Source organism: Tubulanus polymorphus, chromosome 3, assembly GCF_964204645.1.
Source record: "Tubulanus polymorphus chromosome 3, tnTubPoly1.2, whole genome shotgun sequence".
NCBI classification, from domain to species: Eukaryota; Metazoa; Nemertea; class Palaeonemertea; order Tubulaniformes; family Tubulanidae; genus Tubulanus; species Tubulanus polymorphus.
In genome coordinates this window covers 8,244,255-8,267,217 of record NC_134027.1, presented here as the reverse complement: position 1 = coordinate 8,267,217, position 22,963 = coordinate 8,244,255, and the positions used below count along the sequence as shown (strand labels likewise).

The 22,963-nt window shown below is 36.5% G+C and overlaps 3 protein-coding genes across 4 annotated transcripts in view; 2 read left to right on the top strand and 1 right to left on the bottom strand.

Moving 5' to 3' along the window:
- Window positions 1-144: 144 nt before the first annotated feature.
- Window positions 145-1,296, bottom strand: LOC141901131 (cytosolic iron-sulfur assembly component 2B-like). The gene is made up of 5 exons (XM_074788230.1): window positions 1,144-1,296; window positions 920-999; window positions 702-827; window positions 581-626; window positions 145-475 (listed from the first exon to the last, which is right to left on the bottom strand). Exons 1-5 carry the CDS (start codon window positions 1,265-1,267, stop codon window positions 375-377), a joined length of 477 nt encoding a protein of 158 aa, XP_074644331.1. The 5' UTR covers window positions 1,268-1,296; the 3' UTR covers window positions 145-374.
- Window positions 1,297-1,378: 82 nt separating this feature from the next.
- LOC141901129 (BOS complex subunit NOMO3-like) lies at window positions 1,379-9,797 on the top strand. Of its 2 annotated transcripts, none has more exons than XM_074788225.1 (29): window positions 1,379-1,546; window positions 1,654-1,789; window positions 1,884-1,984; window positions 2,170-2,276; window positions 2,375-2,447; window positions 2,781-2,858; window positions 2,949-3,023; window positions 3,111-3,245; window positions 3,349-3,495; window positions 3,703-3,902; window positions 4,045-4,228; window positions 4,311-4,452; window positions 4,537-4,601; window positions 4,773-4,836; window positions 4,914-5,053; window positions 5,143-5,291; window positions 5,374-5,472; window positions 6,210-6,338; window positions 6,641-6,723; window positions 6,814-6,970; window positions 7,050-7,293; window positions 7,419-7,546; window positions 7,637-7,781; window positions 7,859-7,945; window positions 8,076-8,186; window positions 8,261-8,362; window positions 8,446-8,565; window positions 8,659-8,751; window positions 8,998-9,797. In XM_074788225.1, exons 1-29 carry the CDS (start codon window positions 1,412-1,414, stop codon window positions 9,154-9,156), a joined length of 3,588 nt encoding a protein of 1,195 aa, XP_074644326.1. In that variant the 5' UTR covers window positions 1,379-1,411; the 3' UTR covers window positions 9,157-9,797. The 2 variants fall into 2 exon arrangements, with proteins under 2 accessions (XP_074644326.1, XP_074644327.1); XM_074788226.1 differs by having other exon boundaries at window positions 1,429-1,546; window positions 1,625-1,789.
- A 412-nt stretch (window positions 9,798-10,209) lies between these two features.
- Window positions 10,210-22,963, top strand: part of LOC141902821 (uncharacterized) — a 36,050-nt gene continuing 23,296 nt past the window's right edge. The window contains exons 1-11 of the mRNA XM_074790718.1: window positions 10,210-10,535; window positions 13,129-13,278; window positions 14,354-14,437; window positions 15,378-15,509; window positions 15,649-15,719; window positions 15,865-16,000; window positions 16,116-16,283; window positions 16,373-16,519; window positions 17,612-17,695; window positions 22,018-22,101; window positions 22,218-22,376. Of these exons, the coding sequence (XP_074646819.1) occupies window positions 10,344-10,535; window positions 13,129-13,278; window positions 14,354-14,437; window positions 15,378-15,509; window positions 15,649-15,719; window positions 15,865-16,000; window positions 16,116-16,283; window positions 16,373-16,519; window positions 17,612-17,695; window positions 22,018-22,101; window positions 22,218-22,376 (1,407 nt within the window). The 5' untranslated portion in view covers window positions 10,210-10,343. The remainder of the gene's footprint in view (window positions 10,536-13,128; window positions 13,279-14,353; window positions 14,438-15,377; window positions 15,510-15,648; window positions 15,720-15,864; window positions 16,001-16,115; window positions 16,284-16,372; window positions 16,520-17,611; window positions 17,696-22,017; window positions 22,102-22,217; window positions 22,377-22,963) is intronic.

Below are 22,963 nucleotides of genomic sequence, written 5' to 3'. Positions count from 1 at the left end.
TGTAAAATATGATAAAATTTATAAACAGTTCATTTCTATAGCGGCCGGGTCTGTTATGGTGAAATTGATCACGATTTTAAAAAGAGTAATGTATAGGGTAGATAGGCGGCTGGCCGGGTCAACATTTAAGCTCAGCAGAGCGGAGAAACAAGGTATCAATTTTTTTTGGCCTAATAGCCAAGTGCTTTATAGCCAACTACTTCATCTATAACTATTCTTTGTTTAGAACTGTGAAATAAATTTTACATTTCATCTTGTTGAAAACTTTACTACTAGTTTATTTTAACAGAAGGCAAAAAATATGTTTCTTCAATTGCCACGACTTGTCAATCGAAGAATGCAAATCCCAGTTAAGAAAGAATGAAGCACAAATTCTATCTCTTTCTGGTGGCCAAACACTGATTGACCACATTAATCAAATGTCCATTTTCTAATGCAGCAGCCACTCGTTCTTTGTCAGCTAATTGTTTATTGACTGAAAGAGAACCGAATACAAAAACCGACCTTATATTTTCTAGCAAAAATCCAAAATGTGATCAAAGTAAATTCAAGACGTTTTTAAAGTTAATTCAAGACTTACCAGCATGTTCCGAGGCATGACTACCCGGTGTTATTCGCACATCGACCTGTGAATCAAAAATTACATTTTCTTGAGCTTGTCTCGTTATCAATTTCATCCATGCAAACGTTGTTCAATCTACCTTGAATCTTGTGGGCAACGATCGTAATAATTTCACTCTTATTGATAATCCTATAAGCGTCGCCATACTACAGTGAGGTATTGTCGGCGTGAATTCTACTGTCACTGTATTATCTTCATCATTGATCTTAAAAAAATGCAAAAATTCAGAAAGTTTTTAAGACAACATACAACAGACATTTCTTATCAATCATAATCAAAACCACAAAAATATCTGACCTGGACATGCTCCAATTCAAGGACGTTGAGTTCTTCTAAAGTGAGGGGGTGTTCAGGATCGTTTATCCCTCGGATGAGATCTGGAAGTCTTGGTTAAAGACTGATACCAATAAAATTCATTGAATCTTATGAATTTAAACATGAATCAGGAAGTGAAATTAATTGACATAAATCAAGTCATACAACAACAAGAGATAAGCCGTGATTGTATAATTAAAGGATACCAAACACTTCCCTGTTATCGATTCTATCGATGACGTCGTCGTTTTCTTCATCTGCCGTTATATTTCGTTCTCCAGACCGCTGAAAGACCTCGGGATTTGCGTTTTCTAACTCGACAGGTGCCATATTGAATGTGCACTCATCCGCATTCACAGCTGATTGAAGGCTGGCCTGAGTCCGCGGTGGTGTCCGGGAATTAGTGACAACCCGGAAGTTGTCGGAGCAGTCCCCACCGGATATTCGTTTAATGCCGCATCAGAATTGTTCAAAATGCTTCCATTAGGCTTAGTAGATTTCTGTTTTTTGATTTTATTGAACATATTTTGTTCATGTTCATCCCAAGATATTTTAGGATGCGGAGGCTTTGTGAAGTCCGACGTTGAAATCGATTTTTCCGCGATCGAGGTAAGGTTTCTTCTTCAATTCAATTCAATTTACTTTGCTGTTGGCATCATATTCCTAACCTAACTTTTTACTTACAAGTTAAAGTCATTCGTCGTTTGCCTTTAAAGATGAAGTTATACACGAAACAAGGTAGTTTGAAATATCAAATGGAATGTGCGCCGAATAATGGATACTACATGATTCCTGTGTATGATAAAGGAGAATACGTCCTTAAAGTTGAACCTCCGAAAGGCTGGAAGTTTGGTGAGTTTCTACCATGACCTACGATAACGATTGTAGCTATATATGTAATTTTACTAAATCAAAAGTTTTAAACCTGTTACTTTATTTTACTCAGAACCAGAGAGTGTTGAGCTACATATCGACGGTAAATCAGACAGATGCAGCAAAGGGGAAGATCTCAATTTCCATTTCATCGGTTTTACTGTTGATGGTGTTGTAAGTTTAACAGCTATGATATGTCAGGCATTATGCTATGCATATTGACTCATTCATAAGCCCTTTGGAATAGACATTTGTATATTTAAAGTACTAAAATGATATTTTGTGTTTTTACCATATTTTGGATGAATTAACATATTTTCCTATATCAAAATGATTGATTCATTGATTATTCGATGTAGGTTAACAGTAAAGGTGTGAGTGATGGACCGGCTGGTGTTACTGTCAAACTGTACAGAACAGATGACAATGAAATCGTCCAGGCTACCAAGACTGAAACCGGTGGACTGTAAGTATATCCTGTTCAGCTAAGAAAAGTTGTAACTTGCTTCAGAAAAATGAAATATTTTCCTCATAAATGATATTTTGCATTATGATTCATTACAGATTTGTATTTGAGAAAGTGTTGCCTGGCCAGTATAGAATTGAAGCCTCCCATCCTTCTTGGATTCTTGAGAAGGTAGATTTTTAGAGATGGGATAAATAATTCAAATTCTGTAGCTCTCTGATACTTATTTTTGGTCTCATGTAATGTTTGTTGAGGATTGATTTCTGGTGATATTGGCCATCTAAATTCCAAATTGCATATTTTTTGCCAAGATTTCAAGATAAGGAACCTAGTAATGAGATATAATAGATAGTTCTGCCATAATCACGCTCATAATGCAATGTTAGGTTGTATTATGATCATCTTTCTTGATTTCAATGTATTGCCTTAATTTTAATGTATTGTCTCAGTGCCATTATTATTTCAATTTCGGGCCTATGTCTTGATATTTTTGTTAAATTTCAGTCGAAAGTCGACCTGAAAGTTGAAAAGAATAACGTCAATATTAAGAGCGGTCTAGTTGTTCATGGTTACGAAGTCAGCGTAAGTGTAGCTAATTTGAGACCCCTGCCGGTAGTTGGGCAACTCTGGGCAATGAATTTAATGTTTTCTATAATCTTTACAATATCCTAGGGTCAAGTCCTTAGTGAAGGTGAACCTATCACTGGCGTCAATTTCTTGCTACTTTCTGACAGTGTTAATGCAAAGGTAATGAAACTGTTCATCTTATTGTTTCATGCTTTCTATATGACAAGAATGTTTCCACAATATTGATGATTTTGTTTCCATATGAAGGATGTAAAGGGGTGTGTGACAACTCCGGTAAAGGGATACAATGTCCCATCTAACATGAAATTACTCTGCCATGCTGCTTCTTCCGAGGATGGGAAATTCAACTTCAAGAGTTTACCATGCGGCTCATACAGCATTGTAAGTTCTGCGAAAAAAATAGCCAAAGATCAACAGTAATTTTTACTTGGTTCATTTTCATTGTCTCCAGAAAATGTTCTTATTGATATCGAAATTTCTGCAGGTTCCTATGTTCAAAGGCGAAAAGATCACATTTGATGTCATTCCGGCAAAATTGGACTTTAAGATCGCCCATGAGTCGATCAATTTTGACAAGCCTTTCCAAGTAGCTGGGTTTTCAGTAGCTGGACGAGTACTTGATTCCAAATCAGTAAGTCCCTTTTACATTTACGTTACTGTGAAGTTTAGTGATTCTGAATATCACTCAATGATTATCAACTCATGAATGTTAAAAAAAGATCTGAATGAAATATGTAAATAAACAATAAACTGGCCAGTATATTTATCCTGGCCTTAATGCAGTCTGCTAACCTGTAAATCAGCAGTGATGCTGTATGTATGAATGTTATTATTGCAGGGTTCTGGAATATCCGGTGCCCGAGTTCGCGTAAACGGCAAAGACCACACAACCACCGGTGCGGATGGCTCGTATACGCTTGAGAATATGAAAACAGGAACGTATTCTATCGAAATAGCCGCGGATAAGATCGCATTTGATGACCTGAATGTGAAAATATCACCAAATACTCCTCAACTGCCGGACATCATAGCTTCAAGGTAGGTTGATTTATTCAAGATTTATTTCAGTATAGTTACACTGTAAAAACAGGTTACTAATTAGGCTAAAAAGATGATAATGTCACTTTCAAGAATTGTAATTGCAATATTACCGGTACTTATCAATATCTGTTGTTGACAGTTTTAGTTTATGCGGTAATGTACACATTGATCGTTTCCCAACTGGTGTATCAGCCATCAGAGAGCGCGTTCTCAGTTTACAATATAAAAACTCTAAAGGTGACGTAATCACATTGGGTAAAGTGACTACTGATGTGAAGGGTGATTACTGCACCACTGTACGACCTGGAGTTTACACTATCAAGGTATTTAAGATACATATAAACTACTATTGCTAAGCCATTAGATGTTTCGATCATAACATTCTTTCATGTTTATTAATTGTAGCCGGTATTGTCAGACACTGAACTGAGAGCCGGACTTTTACTGAATCCGACCGAACAGCCGGTTACTATTTCATCGAAATACGTAACGAATGTCAACTTCAAACAATTCAAAGCAAAGATATCTGGAAATTTGAAATGCATCGGTGAGTTATTGAAATTGAAAAAAATCAACGAATCAAAAGCATGTGTCTAGATTATGTTTAGTTGTGCATGTATTTTTCATGCAGATAACTGTGGAACTAAGATTCAGGTTGCGTTGTCCGGACGTTCTGGTGACAAAAAGATTGCCAAGGTATCTTGAAGATAACTTCTTATATCATCGTTGAGTAATTCATTCACTCTGAAATCTATACGGATTTATTACCAGTATCAATATTCGCTCAACTGACTCAAAAAACGAGCATAGCATTTTGATTAGAAACTACTGTACTGCACTAAATCTATTTTCATAATTTTGTGATAGATATCTGGATCAGGAAAATCGTTGCATTTCACTTTTGATGATGTAATGCCCGGAAGATATCAAGGTAATACATGATAGTGTTATAATTCACCCTGGATTTTATGGGATTGTTGATGGTTACATGTGAATTTTCCCTTTCAGTAACTGTACTTGAGGATACGTGGTGCTGGAAACAGAAAACGCAGGAGGTTGACGTCAGAAACAGGGATGTTTCTGGTGTTGAATTAGTGCACTCCGGTTACGTTGTACCTTATTCTATTTCACACGATAAAGTCATTCTTGTAAGCATGTTTTGGAAAATACAAACAAAAATTTTTGTTCAAGTCTATTCGTAAAAGGTTTCAATACTAATTCGATGACTGATTTTCAGCATTTCGACCGACAAGGTAAAGATTCCAAGTCAGTGTCGTTTGCAGCTACAAAAGGTTCGAATAGTTATTGTCTTGAGAAACCTGGCATTTACAAGGTCACTCCTGAGTCATGTCATATATTTGATGAAGATTCGTACACATTCGACACGTAAGTGCGCAGAAACATTTCACTTGGAAACATTTCATTTGGAAACATTTCTTACAATAATCATACATTGCCTTTATTGTAGATCGAATCCTCAAATGTTGTCGTTGGTTGCTTCGCGGCATCAAGTTGATGGAAGGGTTGTGACACCAGGGATTTTCAGAGACATCAAAATCAAAATAATGTAAGCTTTACCTAATGTTAATTGCTTTAATCCTTAGCCGCAATAGATTGATACAAACAGTCACTTTGGACTAGGAATTAGCTTGATCCTATGACATTTACCTTGATCTGAATATTCGCTTTGATTCTTCATATTCTAACTGGTCGTAATGAATAGATAAAAATTCCAGGTCTTTGGGTACAGGTGTTGATCGTTACTATAATGTAATGGTAGGGGAAGATATGGCAAGGTAAAATGGTATAATGTGATGTAACGCCACACATGCATGTCAATCGTCATTTCTCATCCTTCGTTAATGTATATTCCAGTTTCAGCAAAAAAGACTCGTAAAAAAATGAATATTGTAGCTACATGTCTATTCACTTGCAGCAAAATGCAATGCAAAATCAACATTTTTCTAGATGTGATATAATGCTATTTTCATTTAAGTGATACACATGTACCGGTAAACTGTGACCACTGATGGATAGAAGAATTGTAGGTTCAGCTCACTTAGTGAAGCACAGTATGATTATATATGTATATTTCAGGCTCTTCGGCGGCGCCTGCCACTCACAAATCGGCTTTCATATCGTTCTCACACAATGTTGCGGTCTCGATGTCATCACAAATGAAACATAAAAACTAACCTACAATGCATTAATACATCGTTGAAAATACTCTTAACCTATCATTAGAATCTCGAACAGTACAGTACTGATAAACTGATATTTGAATGTCTTATTTTCCAATTTTAGGTCAACGTTGAATGCAGAAAAAGAAATCGGACCACTGGAAATATTTGAAGAGCCACCTTCCAAGCTTGGAAAAGACAATAAACCTTACCCAGATGGACCGTACGTCTACAGATTCGTCACTATTGCCAAGTAAGTGATTATGTCTTCAGTATATTACCGATATGTGAATTGTTGTCAATTCAAGGTATTTTGCTCTGATGATTAATCTTAAAATACGCTGAATGCATGACAAATCTCTCTGCTGTTACTGCAGCAGATTTGACGGTTTTGATTGAATCGTATGATGAATAGCGTATTGGGTATTCTGAGCCGTAATAGTTTGAACATGTCAACAGAATCCTCATTGATATTGTTTTTATCTCAATTATTTTCAATTGAACTAAGTCTGTTCATAATGGCATCCGATTGAAGATATCAAATTACCATTGCAGAACTGGTGAGAAATTGACGTTCACGCCTTCATCAAAAGAGCTTCTTTTCTATCCACCACAGGCTGAAATGACGGTCAAAGGAGGTATGAATGTGTGTGATATGATAATTGACCCATCAGTTCAGTATTGAGATACTTAGATAACTTAATTAAATGCTTTTCCCTTCATTTAAGAAGCCTGCCCCGGCGAGCTGGTGAAATTAGACGGCAGACGGGGATTGTTCATCAACGGAAAAATACAGCCACCTCTAGCTGGTGTTGACATAAAGATTGTGTCTGAATTACGATCAGAAGTGATGACCACTGTTTCTGATGCGAAAGGAAAATACAGGTAACTTGACATTGAATTGTGTATTTACTCGACTTCATATTGAAGGGATCAGTTGAAAATTAGATTTTGCTTCGTTCAGCGTTGGTCCGCTTCATGATGACACAAAGTACTTTGTTACTGCTAAAAAGGATGGCTACATAATGACTGAGATCGATGGAAAATTGGGACATTTCAAAGCTTTCAAATTGGGACAGATTGATGTGAAGGTTGTTGATGAGGATAAGAAAGCATTAGGTGGAGTTTTATTGTCTCTTAGTGGAGGATCTCAGTACAGGAGCAACAATCTCACGCATGAAAATGGTTCGATGGTCTTTGTAAATCTGGTAAGATTCTTAGAATCTTGTTTCAGCTTAAAAAGGATAAGTCCAGACAGAAAATTACATTTCGCAGGCAAAAATATGCAGGCAACAAAAGTGTTAAATGTTGCATGTTGTTTTTATAATTGTAGAGTCCTGGTCAATTTTTCCTTCGACCAATGATGAAAGAGTATAATTTCGAACCATCATCAAAGATGATTGAGGTGAAAGAAGGTTCAACCGTGTCACTTGAAGTCACCGGAAAACGAGTTGCATACAGGTACATCTGATCTGCAGATTTATTAAACCAAAAACTGGTCTTAGACTTTCTATATATTATGAAATGGCTGATGTTTTCGGTGTTTTTTAGTTGTTTTGGATTAGTAAGTTCATTGAACGGTGAACCCGAACCCGGGGTGATGGTTGAGGCAGTCGGTCAGGGCGAGACATGTTCAGTTTATCAGGAAGAAAGTAAAACAGAGAAGGATGGCTCTTACAGAATAAGAGGATTACAGGTTGGTGTTTCAACTAAATTCTGCTAACCAACTACGATTGGGGTGAAACATTTGATGTATTTTATGTTTATATTTAGCCAAACTGCAAATACGAGATCAGATTGAAAGCAGGTGAAAGCAATGAACACATAGAAAGAGCAGCTCCGAAGTCAATTCATATACAGGTGAAGTATTTACTGAATTGGTTGTACATTCCAAAATTCAAGAGCAGACACAGAATACAGTCAAATCCAAACCTCATGGCTCATAACTACTGATTCATTTTGATTGACTGAGTTCCTTCTCCTTAAACAGGTTGAGAAATCGGACAAGATGAATGTGAATATCATCGCGTTCCGACGATTGAATCAGTTGGATCTCAGTGGACGAATCGTCGGTGATCAGAAGAATCTGCCGGGTTTGAAGGTAAATGTGTAGTTTGCGATCATCGGTTTGTATTTCTATTCATTTATTTCATGCGATTGTAATATATACTTAAGGTGGTTTTGTTCAGAGAGGATAACCCTGATTCTCCGATACACACACTAACGATGGGCGTTTCACCGATGTTTTATTTACCGACGATTCCTCAAGATGGCAAGGTGAATGACGGCTTTCACGTCTTCTTTTTTTCCTCACTTTTCAGTGATAAAATGAATCTCACATATAATTTAATTCATTACAGCGCTATTTCGTTAGACTGGAGAGTGGCATGTCGAAACAAGGATATGACTATTCATTACCAGAAGTCAGCTTTACGGCGAATACCTCATTCAAACATTTCGTATTACATTTCACTCCTAAGGTAAATAAAAAGAATGAATCTGAATTGATTAATCAGACTTGATGAATACTTGATGAGATATGTATATTGAAAGGCACTTCTTCGTTTTATTAGCCCAAGAGTACTGAACAAGAACTAAATCAAGGCTCGTTCATGATATTGCCAGTTGCGGGTCTAGTCATTCTCCTATCCTACCATTATCAAAAGGTAAATATAAACAAATTCATCTCAGTCATAGTGTGTATCCACAGATGCCCATGATAACAAGTATTTTTGTTTATCATCAGGGTAATTCAGAATTGTAGAAAAGGGTCCTGGTTGTTGATACAATTTAACACTTAAGGCTTGACAGTAAAATTACTAACACTTGTAAAATCCAAGATTAACTGTCCACCACAATCATAACGTTTTCAAAATTGGCTAATAAATTATGATGGTGTTTTACATTTACAGCTTTTACCATTCCTTCATCAAGCTGGAGTAGGCATCAGTGGAATAGTATCACGAGCTGGAGCGTCAGCGATGGCTCCGGCTCCCATTCCTGTCCTCGACGACGAATTCATCGAAGCTGAATTCGGCCCGAAGAAAAAGATCCGCGTTCGGAAGACTTGAATTCGGTCAAATGCTAGATGAATAAAAATTTTACGTGTACGAATTAGATCTTTTGTTAAACAAGAGCGAATATTGTGTGAAACAATGAGAATTAGTGAATGTATTTGAAGAATTCTTTTTCATACTTAGAAATTGATAGTTTTCTTAAGAACTGATTTAATTCTTTGTGATTTTTGGTGAATGTTGTATTTTCTAAGTCTATTGCGATGAAGTTATCCAATGGTGATAACAAACTTCTACACTATTGTAAATTTGTTTTAAAATTCTGATCATTCACTGCAAGTTCAATTCTATATATTTTATGTAATTAAGTTTAAATCAATGTCATCTTATCTGATAGCCATGAAACCTGTTGTACACCGCACCTGTGATTTTTAAAGCATTTTCATTTAATCCAGAATTTCTAAGATGAAAAGTCCCTGTTTTTACTCTAATGAAACGACATATTCGTGTTGAACCTCTTATAAAACTGTGCACCTAATTATTTAGGATATACCAGATGCAGGTCAATTTAAACTCAATAATCAAGATTAGAAATGATTTACTTCAAGATTTTTTAAATATTTTGCTAGTGTGGCATTAATTTATTTGATTATGTTTGTGTGAGTGTGAGAAAACTTTTTTGTAAGCGTGAAAATAAAGAAAATGGTTTGTAAAAAACTACCAGGTACTTGTTTCTTTTCTTTTAGTTGGAACATCGGAGGACTCTTTCCCTCTAGTAGTTTGACTTAGTCTTTTAGTCTGAAACTGAACTACATGTATTGATGTATGATAGATTTTCTAAAGAGAAGATTATATATTTTCGATCACGCCTTCAGGTAAGATGAAAAGAAAATAGTCGAAGGAAAGAAAAGACTTAGGGAGGATAAGGCCGTACATTAGTCCCGAGTCCGTTAGCCTAATCCGTGTGCGTAAGGTCATATCGCTACTGGTTAGGATTAATCCGGTACCTTCTTGTTTGTAAATAAGACGCACGTGCGCTTCATGAGACACCACGTGGCCAGTTTGAACCAATCACAGATGCTCGTTTAAAGCGTCGTTGGAACCGAATGGCGGACGCTAACGTGAATGTTTTGTGACCGGGCTCTCTTCGTTTCGGCCCTATTTCTCAGTCTATAACCGCCGTACGCGATAAAAGTGAAGGCGCCCATAAAATATACGTGGCGTAGATTGGAATAAAAGTAAGAATGGCTGGCAGACACGCTGCTATGAGGTCTCCATCGCCTCGTAGATGTGGAGAAACTACGGCGCCCGGCGGCGGTACTATTGCCTCTCGTACTCACGGCATGCACGGTTTGTTAGACGAGTTTAGGAACTTATACGAAGCAAGATTGAAGAAACTGGATGAGTCTGAGAAAAGTACCGAAGAAACTCTCAGGGTAGGTTACATTAGACATTGATATTATTGTATGTTTTCATTGATGTGACTGGGCTATTCCTTGTCAAGCTGGGTACTTTTTGAGCGGGGTGAACCAAGTGGTTGTGTGCTTGCTTTGCTTATTAGTTTTGTCTTATTATTGTTATTAATTCAAAAACTGACCTCTTCACACAAGGGACGTGTTCTCGCATGATACTATGCATCATTCATTCCTTTCATGTATAGAAATTTATGTCAACAAACTTTTAGTTTGAATCTTCTTGAGAACCTGATAGGCCAGTAATTTGTTAATTGGTCCTGGATGTTCTATTGGCATGTCTTGTCATATTGTCATGCGTCCGTAAAGACAAATACCAGTAGTGTGGTCAAAATGTTTGCATTAGCATTAAATCCTAAATGGGCTGGTCATATAAAGAGAAGCTCGCTATATTTACATTGAATACCTTATACAATGGGCCTTCATTTAGATTAGTATGAACATTCAAATCCATATTTACTTGTTTCTATGAGCGCATTCCAACTGAAAATTTTTCAATGATAATCTTTATTGTTTTGATATTGGAACTAATTAAGTGATAAACCATTTTAGTAGAACTAACCATAATCAATGTAAAAGAAAATGTAGGTATGAAAATATTGTTAGGTGTCTCATTTGATTGGCCCAGATACGTAGGCCCCTAATATTTTTTGTACTTGGCTAGCTTAATGAATTCTGAAAACACTCGGTGTTTGTTAACAAGACCTTTTTCGCTATTGGGAAAAAACATTGCAATTATTATTTCTGGTGGTTTACAATCTAATAAATGCTGAGGACATTAATCTTTTATTACCACTAAGCCTTCTGCCTTTAATAATACACTCATTGCTCTGAAGAGAGAGAATTGTATTGCTCGATATGACTGTATTAGGCCTAATAGATTTGTCATTATAGATGCGCTCATGCATGTCGCAGTCTGTAAAAAAAAAAACTAACTTACAACCTTATGTCAATAGATAATAAATGGTCTCCGTTTGTACACGCTGCATGCATTGTATAAAAAAAACTCTAATCGGCACATATGGTTGGGCTAAGTCTAACTGGGCTTTGGTTCAGTAGACGTAATTTTATCATCAAAAAGATGAAACATAGTATATGTTACATGGTAATTTTAAGGCCCTATAGTAGAAATCTTTATGAATTTTGTCAATGTCATATGCCTCAGCTCAATGCCACCGATCAACTCGAGAGGAAATTGGAAAAGTTTGATTAAAACTTCATTATTGTATGAATAAAGCACCATTTGAAATGATTTCCTAATAAACTTGTTGATGAGACTGATGTAACACGGATTTAATTTAGGCATGAATAAGATCGGCCGTTATATTTAGAACACCTTCATGTCCAATATGATTTACCTACATGCAGCAAGTGCATTTAACTACTAATAGCGAAGCATTTATTTCCAATCATATTGATTTATAATTGAAAGTAAAGATCCAAGCCGGGTTTTCATCCGGAGTCAAGGTAAATTAGTATACCGCGTTACTCTCTTTCTGAGTTGGTATGGATTTATTCTCGATTAATCATTTTTTCTCTAATCCTTCTCATTCCCTACTCGTGGCATTCAGAGATAAGACCATGCATTATGCGGGTCAACTGTACGTTTTTTGAGTGCCTTTGTTCACTAATGAGTAGTTTCGAATTCATCTCATTTCGAAGTGTGTGAATTATTGCGGCTGTGTACATTTCAGTGACTTGCATAGTATTTAAAAGCTTTTCATCTATTATGTATTGCTTTGTTTGAAGTTTGAAAATGTGGTCCTTACATCGGGAGCTGTCAATCCATTTTGACTTTATTTTAAAAAAGCATCTCGGCTGAATATGACTGAAAGTCCCTCGATTGCTTTCGATATCATATTTAGGGGAGTCGACTGTGTGTGAATTACTTAAACATGTTTGGATTAAAAAATAAAGACCTGTTGAATTCGGTTGATATCGGTTCGTTTTGTACAATAGATAGGCCAACCAGTTCTCAATAGACTATCATAACACGAAAGTGAAATTGTCTTTTTTTATTCGAGGCCGTTATAGAAATCATAATACGGTGACGCTGTTTGTTTGACTGCGAATGTATTAAGTATGTAGATTTCTTAAAATGCTTCCAATATGGAATTCAGCGATTTCGTTAATGGGTACCTGTACTTACCAGGTGGCGCCATGCTGGGTCGTTCAAGTGAAAATCCGTTCATTTTTGATGAAATTTGAAATTGATTTTTAGCCTCACAAAAACAAAAATTATCTTATTGGCCTTAAGTCATTGAATAGGGAAATATTCACCTTCACACCTCACTAATAGTATAGCTCATGTGGTAATGTTTTATAAAAAATTGTTTACAAATGAGAAAAATTGAAATACGTAAGAATTCAAGGCATGGTAAGAACCCAGTGCCACTCAGAATCCTTGCTTGCCACAGTATTATTGTCAGTACTCCGTTCCTATCTTGCTCAACTGTAATGACAGTTTTACTTCAGGGATGGACCCAGTCATAGTTTATATGTACACTGACTTAAATCATTCGAAAACTTTCATTTCAAATCTTTTATATCATTTCAGCTGCGTTCCAAGATTCTTCAGTCGTACGTGAACGATTTGAGCGAACAAAATGAAGTATTGGTGCAAACGGTCGAAGAGTTGGAACGGGAGGCGAATGAACGAGTGACGTTGCTCGAAAACAAGCTACAAAAAACAGGAACTTCTGTCAAGGTGAAAATAAATATACATATTCTTAAAGCGTGAATCACCACTTCTTCCAGAAGCAGCCATATCTGTCCAGTGCTATTTCATTCTGCTGTTCTATGCAGTCCGCTCATTCGTTTACACTCATTTTGACTTTTAAAAGCTCGTGTATATATTTAGGCAGGCAATCAAAAGGTGATTAATATTTGATGAAACACTTTAATGGAGGTGTAGATATCTCTTGACTTGATAAACATGTGTATATTCTATTGCCACTGGTTTTACTGTAGAACGGCAACGAAATTGTCGTTTAGCATTATTGTGTTTACTGAATTTGTTTGCGTTTTTAATTCTCAAATGGATGGCACTTAATCAACTTCTGTTTGCAATTTCTTTAACGACTCCTGGTATTTTCTTGCATATATCAAGACCCTTAGTTATGCATCGTATGGTTTATAGTTAATGATGAAAGAAATGTCCTCAGGATTAAGTATGGTCTAGTGGATATCAGTGTTAGAAGGATTGTTTGTTAATGTATGTTTTAGATTTTGGTTCACCTATTTTCATGGTTTAGATCTCTTCTTTATTATGTTAGGCTTATGATATTCTATCTAGGCCTTTAAAGGAGCTGAAAATTCCTTATTATATAATCCTGGGCTATTTATTTCTCAATAGCTAAAATAAATGGGTGTATATAGCCTAATGCTATTGAAATGTATTATTCTAATGCGGTTGAGAGTTTAAAAAATTCGCCTTTCATATGCCTTCTGCTAGTTAGCTTTCTGATGAAACAGAAGATGATTGTATTAGTATAAATACTTCACCTAGTCTTGAAATACAAATGTGATCTGAAACTGAAAATTATTGATTTCATGTAAAGAGGGCTTCAGAAATTTGAAATGATTCTTGAAATTGATATCTTGCATGAGTCGCGTCGGTTTGTCTAGTTGGTTGTAGCTATTTCGAAATCAACGCCCCACCCTTTATGAAAAGCAATTAGTACTCTCTCTTATCCGTTCCTGTCTGTTCCTATTCTTGTTTGGTTGACTGTTTCATTTGTAACAATGTAGGGTTTCTAACCAGCGACTGTTTTGCATTACAGGATTACATGTCGAAGACGAAAGATTACGAACACGAAATGCGAACGCTCGCGCATGAGAACGCTAACGCCACCAGCGTCATACAGGTTAGATCGGAATAACCGGTGCTAGAATTTGATACATTAGCCACGGAAAATAACGTTGAAAAAAGAAACTGGGTTACACAACCACGCAAAGTTTAGAACGTAAAATCTTTCTTTAACATGCTCTTCTTTCCTGTTGCGTGCCTGTGTATAGCGAAGTCTCATAGCGTAATATATAATTCTTTAATTCACTACGAGACAATGTGCCACCATTGGGTTCATAATGGGAATAACAACACAGGGTGAAGAATGCGTAGTCTTAAAACAGGCCTGCGTTGAATATGTCGTAAATGTATTTGCCCATCAGGGGTAGTTATATAGATGGCGGTTATTTAGGCGGTTATTTATTAAGTTTTTACTCGTAGCATTAAATACAAGTTACTACCATGATTACCATGAGAAAGGGTCGTTAATTGGGGAGTTCCAAAAAAACTAGTTACATTGCTTTCTTTTACTTTCATTTACATGTCCTGAACATCTTTAATTCCCCAGAGCTGATAACCTTAATCACCATTGTAACAACATTATTTTAGCCCACTCCTCAGGCATAACCCTAACTGGCCCAATCAAAATCTAGATGGCTGAAAGATTTGGTCGATCAGAATACAAGATGGTCATCATGTGACCTTTTTCTGCCCAAAAATGTTATTTTGGCTTGAATTCTGACATGCTCGATCATACTTTCTGTATATGTTCACCAGGGGGATATTGTGGGGGGAGGTTTGGTAATGTTTGATAGCACAATTACATGTGGTATTTCCATATTGATTCCAATTTTGTAATTTCAATTGATTGCAAAATTGTAGCTCATGATGCACTCAGATTTGTTCATTAGAGGGTCAACATGTAGGCCTATTTCACTGAGTAGGCGTGTGTCTTTGGAGCCCAGTTTTTGACAAATATAGCCATATACTAAATGTTTGTTGATTTATTTCAACTCTAGGACCTGGAAGACAAATGTAATTTACTCGATGAAGAGAACTCTGAACTGCGCGAACACAACTCTCGCCTTAAGCATGACGTCAATACGTTGATTACAGTTGTTAGTTGTGCTCGTACCTCTGGTAGTTGGGAGGTGAGTTGACACATGTTACCTATTATTAAAGGCCATTATCGTGTGTCTTAAAGCAATTCGAAGAATGGCATTGAATTATGCTCCATCATGTTTTGTGCATAATTCTTCTATCATGATTTTCAACGTTAACTATTTACAGATTGACAATGTACAATTTAGATCTATATCTTTTGAGCAAGTTTTCGGTCCATTAGAGGAACTCGCTAAAACGTAAGTCTGATAGGTCACACTTTTCTGTGTAGTGTTTATCTTACCATAGTAATAAGCAATTAAATTTCGTACTTGATGTATTGAACTGAAGTATTCCGTAAGTTCAGTAAGTCTTCAATAGAAACAATCTTGTTTTATGTTTCAGTAAACCAACAGAGCAGATATTTGAACAGCACATCCACGACTTGAAGAGTCAGCTACAAAAACGAGATGAATTTATCGAGAAATTACAGGGTGATGTACGTCAACTTACGAATGAACACGTAAGCTCAATGGATCAGGTAAGACATTATAACATAGGCCCTATATAAAGACTATTTACGAAAAGCTATTTGTTGCTGGCTGCATCAAAAGCCTGTAGATGAATGCTGATCTTAGAGGCTTTGTGAATTTCAGTTAAATGTGAAAGACACGGCTCTGGGTACCGTCCGCCATGACCTGGCTACCGCTCATCATCGGGAGCAGCTCGGCTCGGCAGAAATCACTGACAAAGAAATAAATCTGTTCAAACTGCGGTCGGATTTGGAAATGGCACGACAACGCTGTGAGGAGTTCGCGCTGGAAGTACGTAATGTGTGTCATTAATTTTGGGCTAAAATGATCTCTATTCGAGGGGCGTATCTCGATGTTGTGTACTTGTTTCGTTTTAACAGTTGCAAAATCGCGATCGCAAGATTTCTGCCATGCAGATACAGATTACCGATCTCCACAGCGAATTGTCGATGAAAGATGCCGAGAATAATAACCAGGTTCAAGGCATTAAACTCCTACAAGATAAACTGCGACATCAAGCTATGGAGGTGAGTTAAATCGGGATTAATCAGCTTATTGTCATAGTCTCCACATGAAAATATTGTCACTACATTTTTCAGAAAATCAAATTAAGTTAATTCATCTTAGTCAGAATGTACAAACCGATCAGATTTAAGAATAGTATTTCAGTGTCGCTGATAGATGGCGTATGATTTGAATGACCATTGCCTTATTAATAGCGTTTCTATCAAGCCCATTACCACCACGCTGTGTTAATGTGTGTGTGCACGATCACAGTCCATTATATAAATAATCTGTCAAAGCATTTGATTAATGTTTATGATCGATACACAAATGATACCTTTTGATACTGTGAGGTTTTGGCTATCGTTCATGATAGTTACTATATGTTTCTAATCTTATGATAAAATGTATTCATTATACTAGTAAATCTTGCATACCTAACAAAAATTTTGATCCAGTTATAAAACATGTGACTGACGTCTCAAAATCTAATAAGAATATTCAACCAGTTGCTGTAAAGTGTATGCGTGAATTTTTATGCTAAATGCTCATTGGAGGAAAAAACTAGTTTATCAAAATGTCCAAATTCACAAAAATTACATCTTTTCAGCCGCTTAAGCGCAACGTTTATCACTAGCCCTGAAGTACTGGACATGTTCATTATGAAAATTCTTTCAAATCAGCAATCGTTGTTTGGTTCTAAATAATGATCAAATCCTAAGGGAAATTTTTTTCAAAATGATTTAAGTGCATTACATGCGCGTTGTAAGTGTAGAAGGCAGCACTGTCTGGTGCTAGATTTTGACAATTGATAATGTTAAAAATTTGAAGGCGTTTTCAAAAGTAAATCTTGCAAATAAATCATGAAAAGTAGATAATTGTGCAACTTAGCAGCAGAGTAAAATGGTTTAAATCGCTGCCCCTTAGCCCTTACCTGGCTTACCAAAAACTTTGGCCACCTCTATTATGATGATAGTTATTGTCAAAGCCCTAAGCCGTCTTGTTCATGAGTGTTGACATTTTAGCATTTACTCGATATAGATGATTGTCTTGTAAACTCCGAGGTCCAATAGTCGGTGTGATTTCAATATAAATGTTATGATGGAATTTTTAAGATTTCACGCTGCGAAGACGCTATCCGCCGCTTGAAACAAGAACTGTCAGATTCGAAAGACGAGAATCTTCGCGTTGGTCAAAATGTGAGTTTTTGATTTATCATTAATGATAAGCCTGCTCTTGGGTTTTACTTTCAATGAGTATGAACACAACTTTGACCTGTCTGCACTAGATAATTTGTGATTATGATATGGTTATAAACTAGTAGTTTCCTACGTGACAAAGGCAATCAAATAATAATAAGTACAACAGGGTTCTTATGGGTTTTGGAAAGTCTTGTAAAGTTTTGGAATATAGGAATCGTTTTTACAGGCCCTGGAAAAGCTATGGAAATATAGGTTTTTTTTCACTATGGCTATAGAAAAATTTGAAAGTGGTTTTGAAATAGAATTTCTCCTATTTTGAATTTTAGGCTATATGTCTAAATGTCATACTACACATTTAATAACAAACTTTATGAAAACACAAAATCTATAATCTGGGTATGGAAAAGGTATGTAAAATGAAATTGGGAAACCCGTAAGACCCTGGTATAACAAGTAAAGAATAGCCTAAGCTAGTCATTTGGTCGTGTTTGACAAAAAAAGAGCCTTGCGATTCAAAGAAAAGAAGGAACATACATATATCCATACCAGGGATGAGTTCAACTAAAAAATGATCTCGAATTAATGTCGACGCATTTGATTTAGAATCGTTGCTATCTTTACGAGTCAGTCCATTATATAATAACTGGTTAAACCACTTATATCTCAGATCGATAATATTGCGATTAATCCTAACTAGACTTGCATAGCGAAATTACGACAATAACGACGACTTGGCTGCAGTGTACGTGAAACTTGACACGGCTGTTCAAATTTTTGCGAAGATCTTTTTTAAGATAGACATTCGACATGACAAGAAATTACTGTCATGTTTCACGTTGATAAAATTCTTTGTAGACCAGTTTGTTTACATGTCTCGAGAAAAAATGATTAGTCAAGTTGAAATTTCGATGGACTTGTCATATTTTTGGCAGACGCGTGAAACAGTCCTGGACGTATATAAATATATATAACATTTTGAAACAAGTAGCAAATATTTTCCGTTAAGTGAGCCGTTTCGTGATTTTCCAGTGAATGTTCATTAATACTTTATGCTTTTATGTGTTTGCCTAATCAACTGTATCGGTAATACTGAAATTAATGTTTAACGAGTAGGCTCAATTTGATGGGCTATTCAATCACGAAAACTCTTTCCCGTATTGTAGTAGCGTTCGATTATCTATTCAGAGCTGCGGGTAATGATAGTGGCAGGTATAGTCGAAATCTAAACACTCAATTGTACTTTTCTGATAGACGGTGGGCATTGGGTATATTATTTGAATAGTAAGGGATAGAATAGAAACCTGCTTTCTTTTCACGATTAAATATGCTGAGTGTTGGATTGAACCTGGCCGTTGACATTGTAATATGATACCAAACATGGTGCCTGTCTCTGGGTGGGCATTGGAGCGACATGCCGTGGCCTGGTCTTGTTACTATAGCGATAAATCATGTCACAGCTGTAGTAAAACGTTGGGTTCCATTGCAGCTGGAAAATGTTATGTCTGAAAAACTGCAAACTGCTTTGCGAATTGAGGGGATCTGTCTCATTGAATCATCCCTGGGTGGAACAAATATTGTTCATTGTCTAAAGGCCTCCACACATGAGCTGAATAATGTCGACGCAAAGTGCGCAATGCAGTTGCTGGCTCGTGTGCGGGTGATTTTTCCAATGCACTTTGCCAAGTGCCATTCTAACCAGTTAGATATTTTTCGACGCAAAGGAAAGTACGTTCTCATGTGCGGGGAACTCGGCGTACTTTGCGCAGCATTCATCATCAACTGATGATAGTTGCTAGAGAAAGTTGGTTTCTTACTCGATTATCACTTTCTGTATGATATGGGGTTACTTGAATTAATAAAATCATAATTTTCCCCTGACCCCTTGCAAGACCCTCAATCTTGTATAGATGAAATAGGAAAAGAGAAATTCCTTTATATTTTTGGGCGGGTGGCCTATTTTCTGCGCTAATTGCATTTGAACTTTGCACAGTGCTATGTGAGCGGATGCGTCAAGAGTGTTCTCTCAAAATATAATTAAGTTTATAAACTAGTAAAAATGGACCCCCTATCAGCTTTTTAATTAAACTTGAGCTGACAAAGTTTTTGAGTATGGCCAGTTTTGAACATCGCGAAAGTTGTTAATGTTTACAAAATGCGCCTAAAAGCCACCCCATGTTGACTTTTTAATTAGAGACTAATTGATTTTGATTTCGGTGTAGCTATCGAAAAAGCCCTCCAAATCGCGAGTAAATTGAAGAGGTTATTTTTATTTTTCGAGTACTCTTTTAGAAAATGTTGTTCTCTTTTGAACACGGATATCCATTGGTGCATTTCAGCATGAGAAATTTTCTGTCAATGTAGATATCAAATCCGCTGGTGGCGGTTATGTGTATTAAGTAGCCCGGTGGTGCCCTTCACTCGAGCAGAAAGCTTGTTGTACCGGCAGGATTAGAGTTAATTTTTATTTGAGAAACGTCGAACTTCGGAAGTGTCTTCAGGCGACTTAGGATTGAATATGTATTGCTGTTGTTGTTATTACGTGAATATAGCGAAATGCTCTCTTATAGTTCAATATAGTCACGTGTAGACAGTCAATCAGGGTGAATTCTCAGATATTTTCTATAATACTGTTGTAATACATGAAGAACATCTGTGCCATAGTTGTCATAGTGACTGGCTCCTATGGCTTTAGACACTGACACCGCTAGTACAATGTTTCAGCTATGGAAATTAAACGAGTAGTGGATATGATAATAGATCGGCGAATAATACAAAAAATCATTCCGACAAAACGTGCCAGCCGACATGTGTCTTCGGTGCGAAAAATAACGCCCTGGAATTGCAGATGTGCTTATGGATAGGAACTGACTGACTGTGAAATTATAAGAGCGATGACATTATCAGTGGATATATAGTGTTATATATAGTGTTATAGTGAATGTTTTGATGACTGTGATAAAAATATCGTGACCAATAACTGATAATAGATATAGGATATTACCGATATATGTACATGTACGTATGAATATATGTATTGATTAGAGACATTGTGTGTTATTAGCGTTGAAACTAGGTAGCGACGAGGCAGACGCTACAGTGTCGGGTCGAGAAAATGATCGAAGTCTTAATTTGAAAATTCCTGGGCGAAATTTCAATGTGAATGTGAGTTGTGGCTGAATAATTTATCGGTTTGCAGTTGGGATAACGGGCTGTGACTGTGTGTCGTGATATCAATGCTTGAGTTGATGGATGGTATGGTTGTACGAATAACGACTTGAATTTTCGATCAGCCAATGTGTGAACAACAGCCCGGATCGTTTATAGACATCTATATTGTCTGCTATACGCATTTGCCAAAGTTCTGGCTACATATAATATAACAATGCGTTTAATCAGCTGATATTCTGGACACGTTACACCAAGGAGTATTCAACATTCGATAGTTTTACAAAATTTTCAATGGCAAGGATTAACATTTAAGTCATCGTTAGTGTGTTAGGCTTATCAAGATAATCATCATATTGTGCGATGTTAAAAAAAAAGTCAAATAAGGAATACGAATAATGCGATGATGTGATCGTAAACATGGATTTATCTGTTGTACCATGTTTGTACGTCGATTTGTTGTGTCGGCGGAAATTTTGGGAAATGTATGAAATCATCGAACCCACAATGTAGATATGTCGAATGGATTAGGTTTGGGGGATTGGGCTTATGTTTTCGGAAATGCCTGTCATTTTCTGATTCTTATGAAAACAGTAAGTATTTCGTGAGTGAATGAATGAATATTCGTGGTGTACATACAATATAGAACAAAATGTAATTTATTGAGAGAACACTCCCAAGTCTACAGACTGTTCTAAATGATGGGGGTCCCGAAAGGATCAAGAATTTGTGAAACGTCATTTCAATATTGTTAAGCATTTTGTAGGTAGATTGAATTTTAGAATAATGGATAAACACAAAGTTAAGCAGTTATTCTTGCTGGTCTCAGGGTGTCTTGCTGGTCTCATATAAATCGGTGAAAATCAGGGGATTTCAGATTTATTTTTCCCTGCATATATCATGGAAAAGTCAGGGAATTCAGTATCTTTGTTGTTCTTGCTGGTGACAAGTGGCACAAGGAACCTTATGAACCAGAAACATATCTTATTATTCTGGGAATTTTGGTCTGGGGTCAGGGAAATGGATAAGCTGATCTGTAAAAACCCTGTGGTCTTTTTATCAGTTGCTGAGCAATATTCATTTCAGGGAACTTATGAAACATTGAATCTTGATATGATTGGTAATTTTTGTTTCGAATTTATTTCTTATTTCAGGTGACTCAATATGAGCGTAAGATTCGTATGCTGGAAGGAGAACTTCAGGAAACTGCGGATTCAAAGAAACGAACAAATGATGAGGTAAGGAATAGAACGAGTTTCAGTCAACCTGATTCGGTTGTGGCTGGGCTTGAACAAAGCTATATTTCATTGGGTTATGAAATACATGTAATTAGACTATGTCTCTTTTTATGCAGTTATCGAATGTCCAGTCGAAACTTCGTGAAAGTCAAGTATCGACGCAAGACCACCGCGAGATACTCAAGTCGGAACTGGTACGACGCGATGAAACGATAGCCGGTCTACGACGAGATATTCTGAAATTACAGGAAAAACGTGATGCTTACACAAAAGAGGTAAATAAAACGTATATACTCATAGTATGAATTTATGATTTCCTTACAAATTCAGGGTCAATGATTTGCATGCGTATTTGCGTTAATCCAATGCACTTCGTTCCTATATCTGGATTTGTAGTTCAGTGAATAGACCTGGTCACTGATGTGTATCAATCTATATATACAAGTGTCAGGGTTTTGTTTTATATTTAATGCATACTAAATATAATGTCCTCTTGTCCTATCACCTGGCATGATGTTCTAAAGAACAGGCACTGATAACATTTACTGTGGTTCATCAAATTGGTGGCAATTTCATGTTTTTTTTTCTCAAACTACTGACTAAATAACTTTCAAATCTGGTCAACAGATTTTCATGGTTCGGTGAATTCTTCGTGTTTCTCATAATCTATTCTTGTTTTGAATGAATATAATCTACGAAACTGATGCGGCTGCATTCTCTTTCTTAGTATCTAACCGTACCTGTTCATAACCAGTTGGAGTACGGGGTAAGCCCTTGGTGTATATACATCCTGTTTGCTCTTCCATGGGCTAGCTATGTCAGTTTGATGTTTTAATTCATTATACAGAATATGGGTGAATTT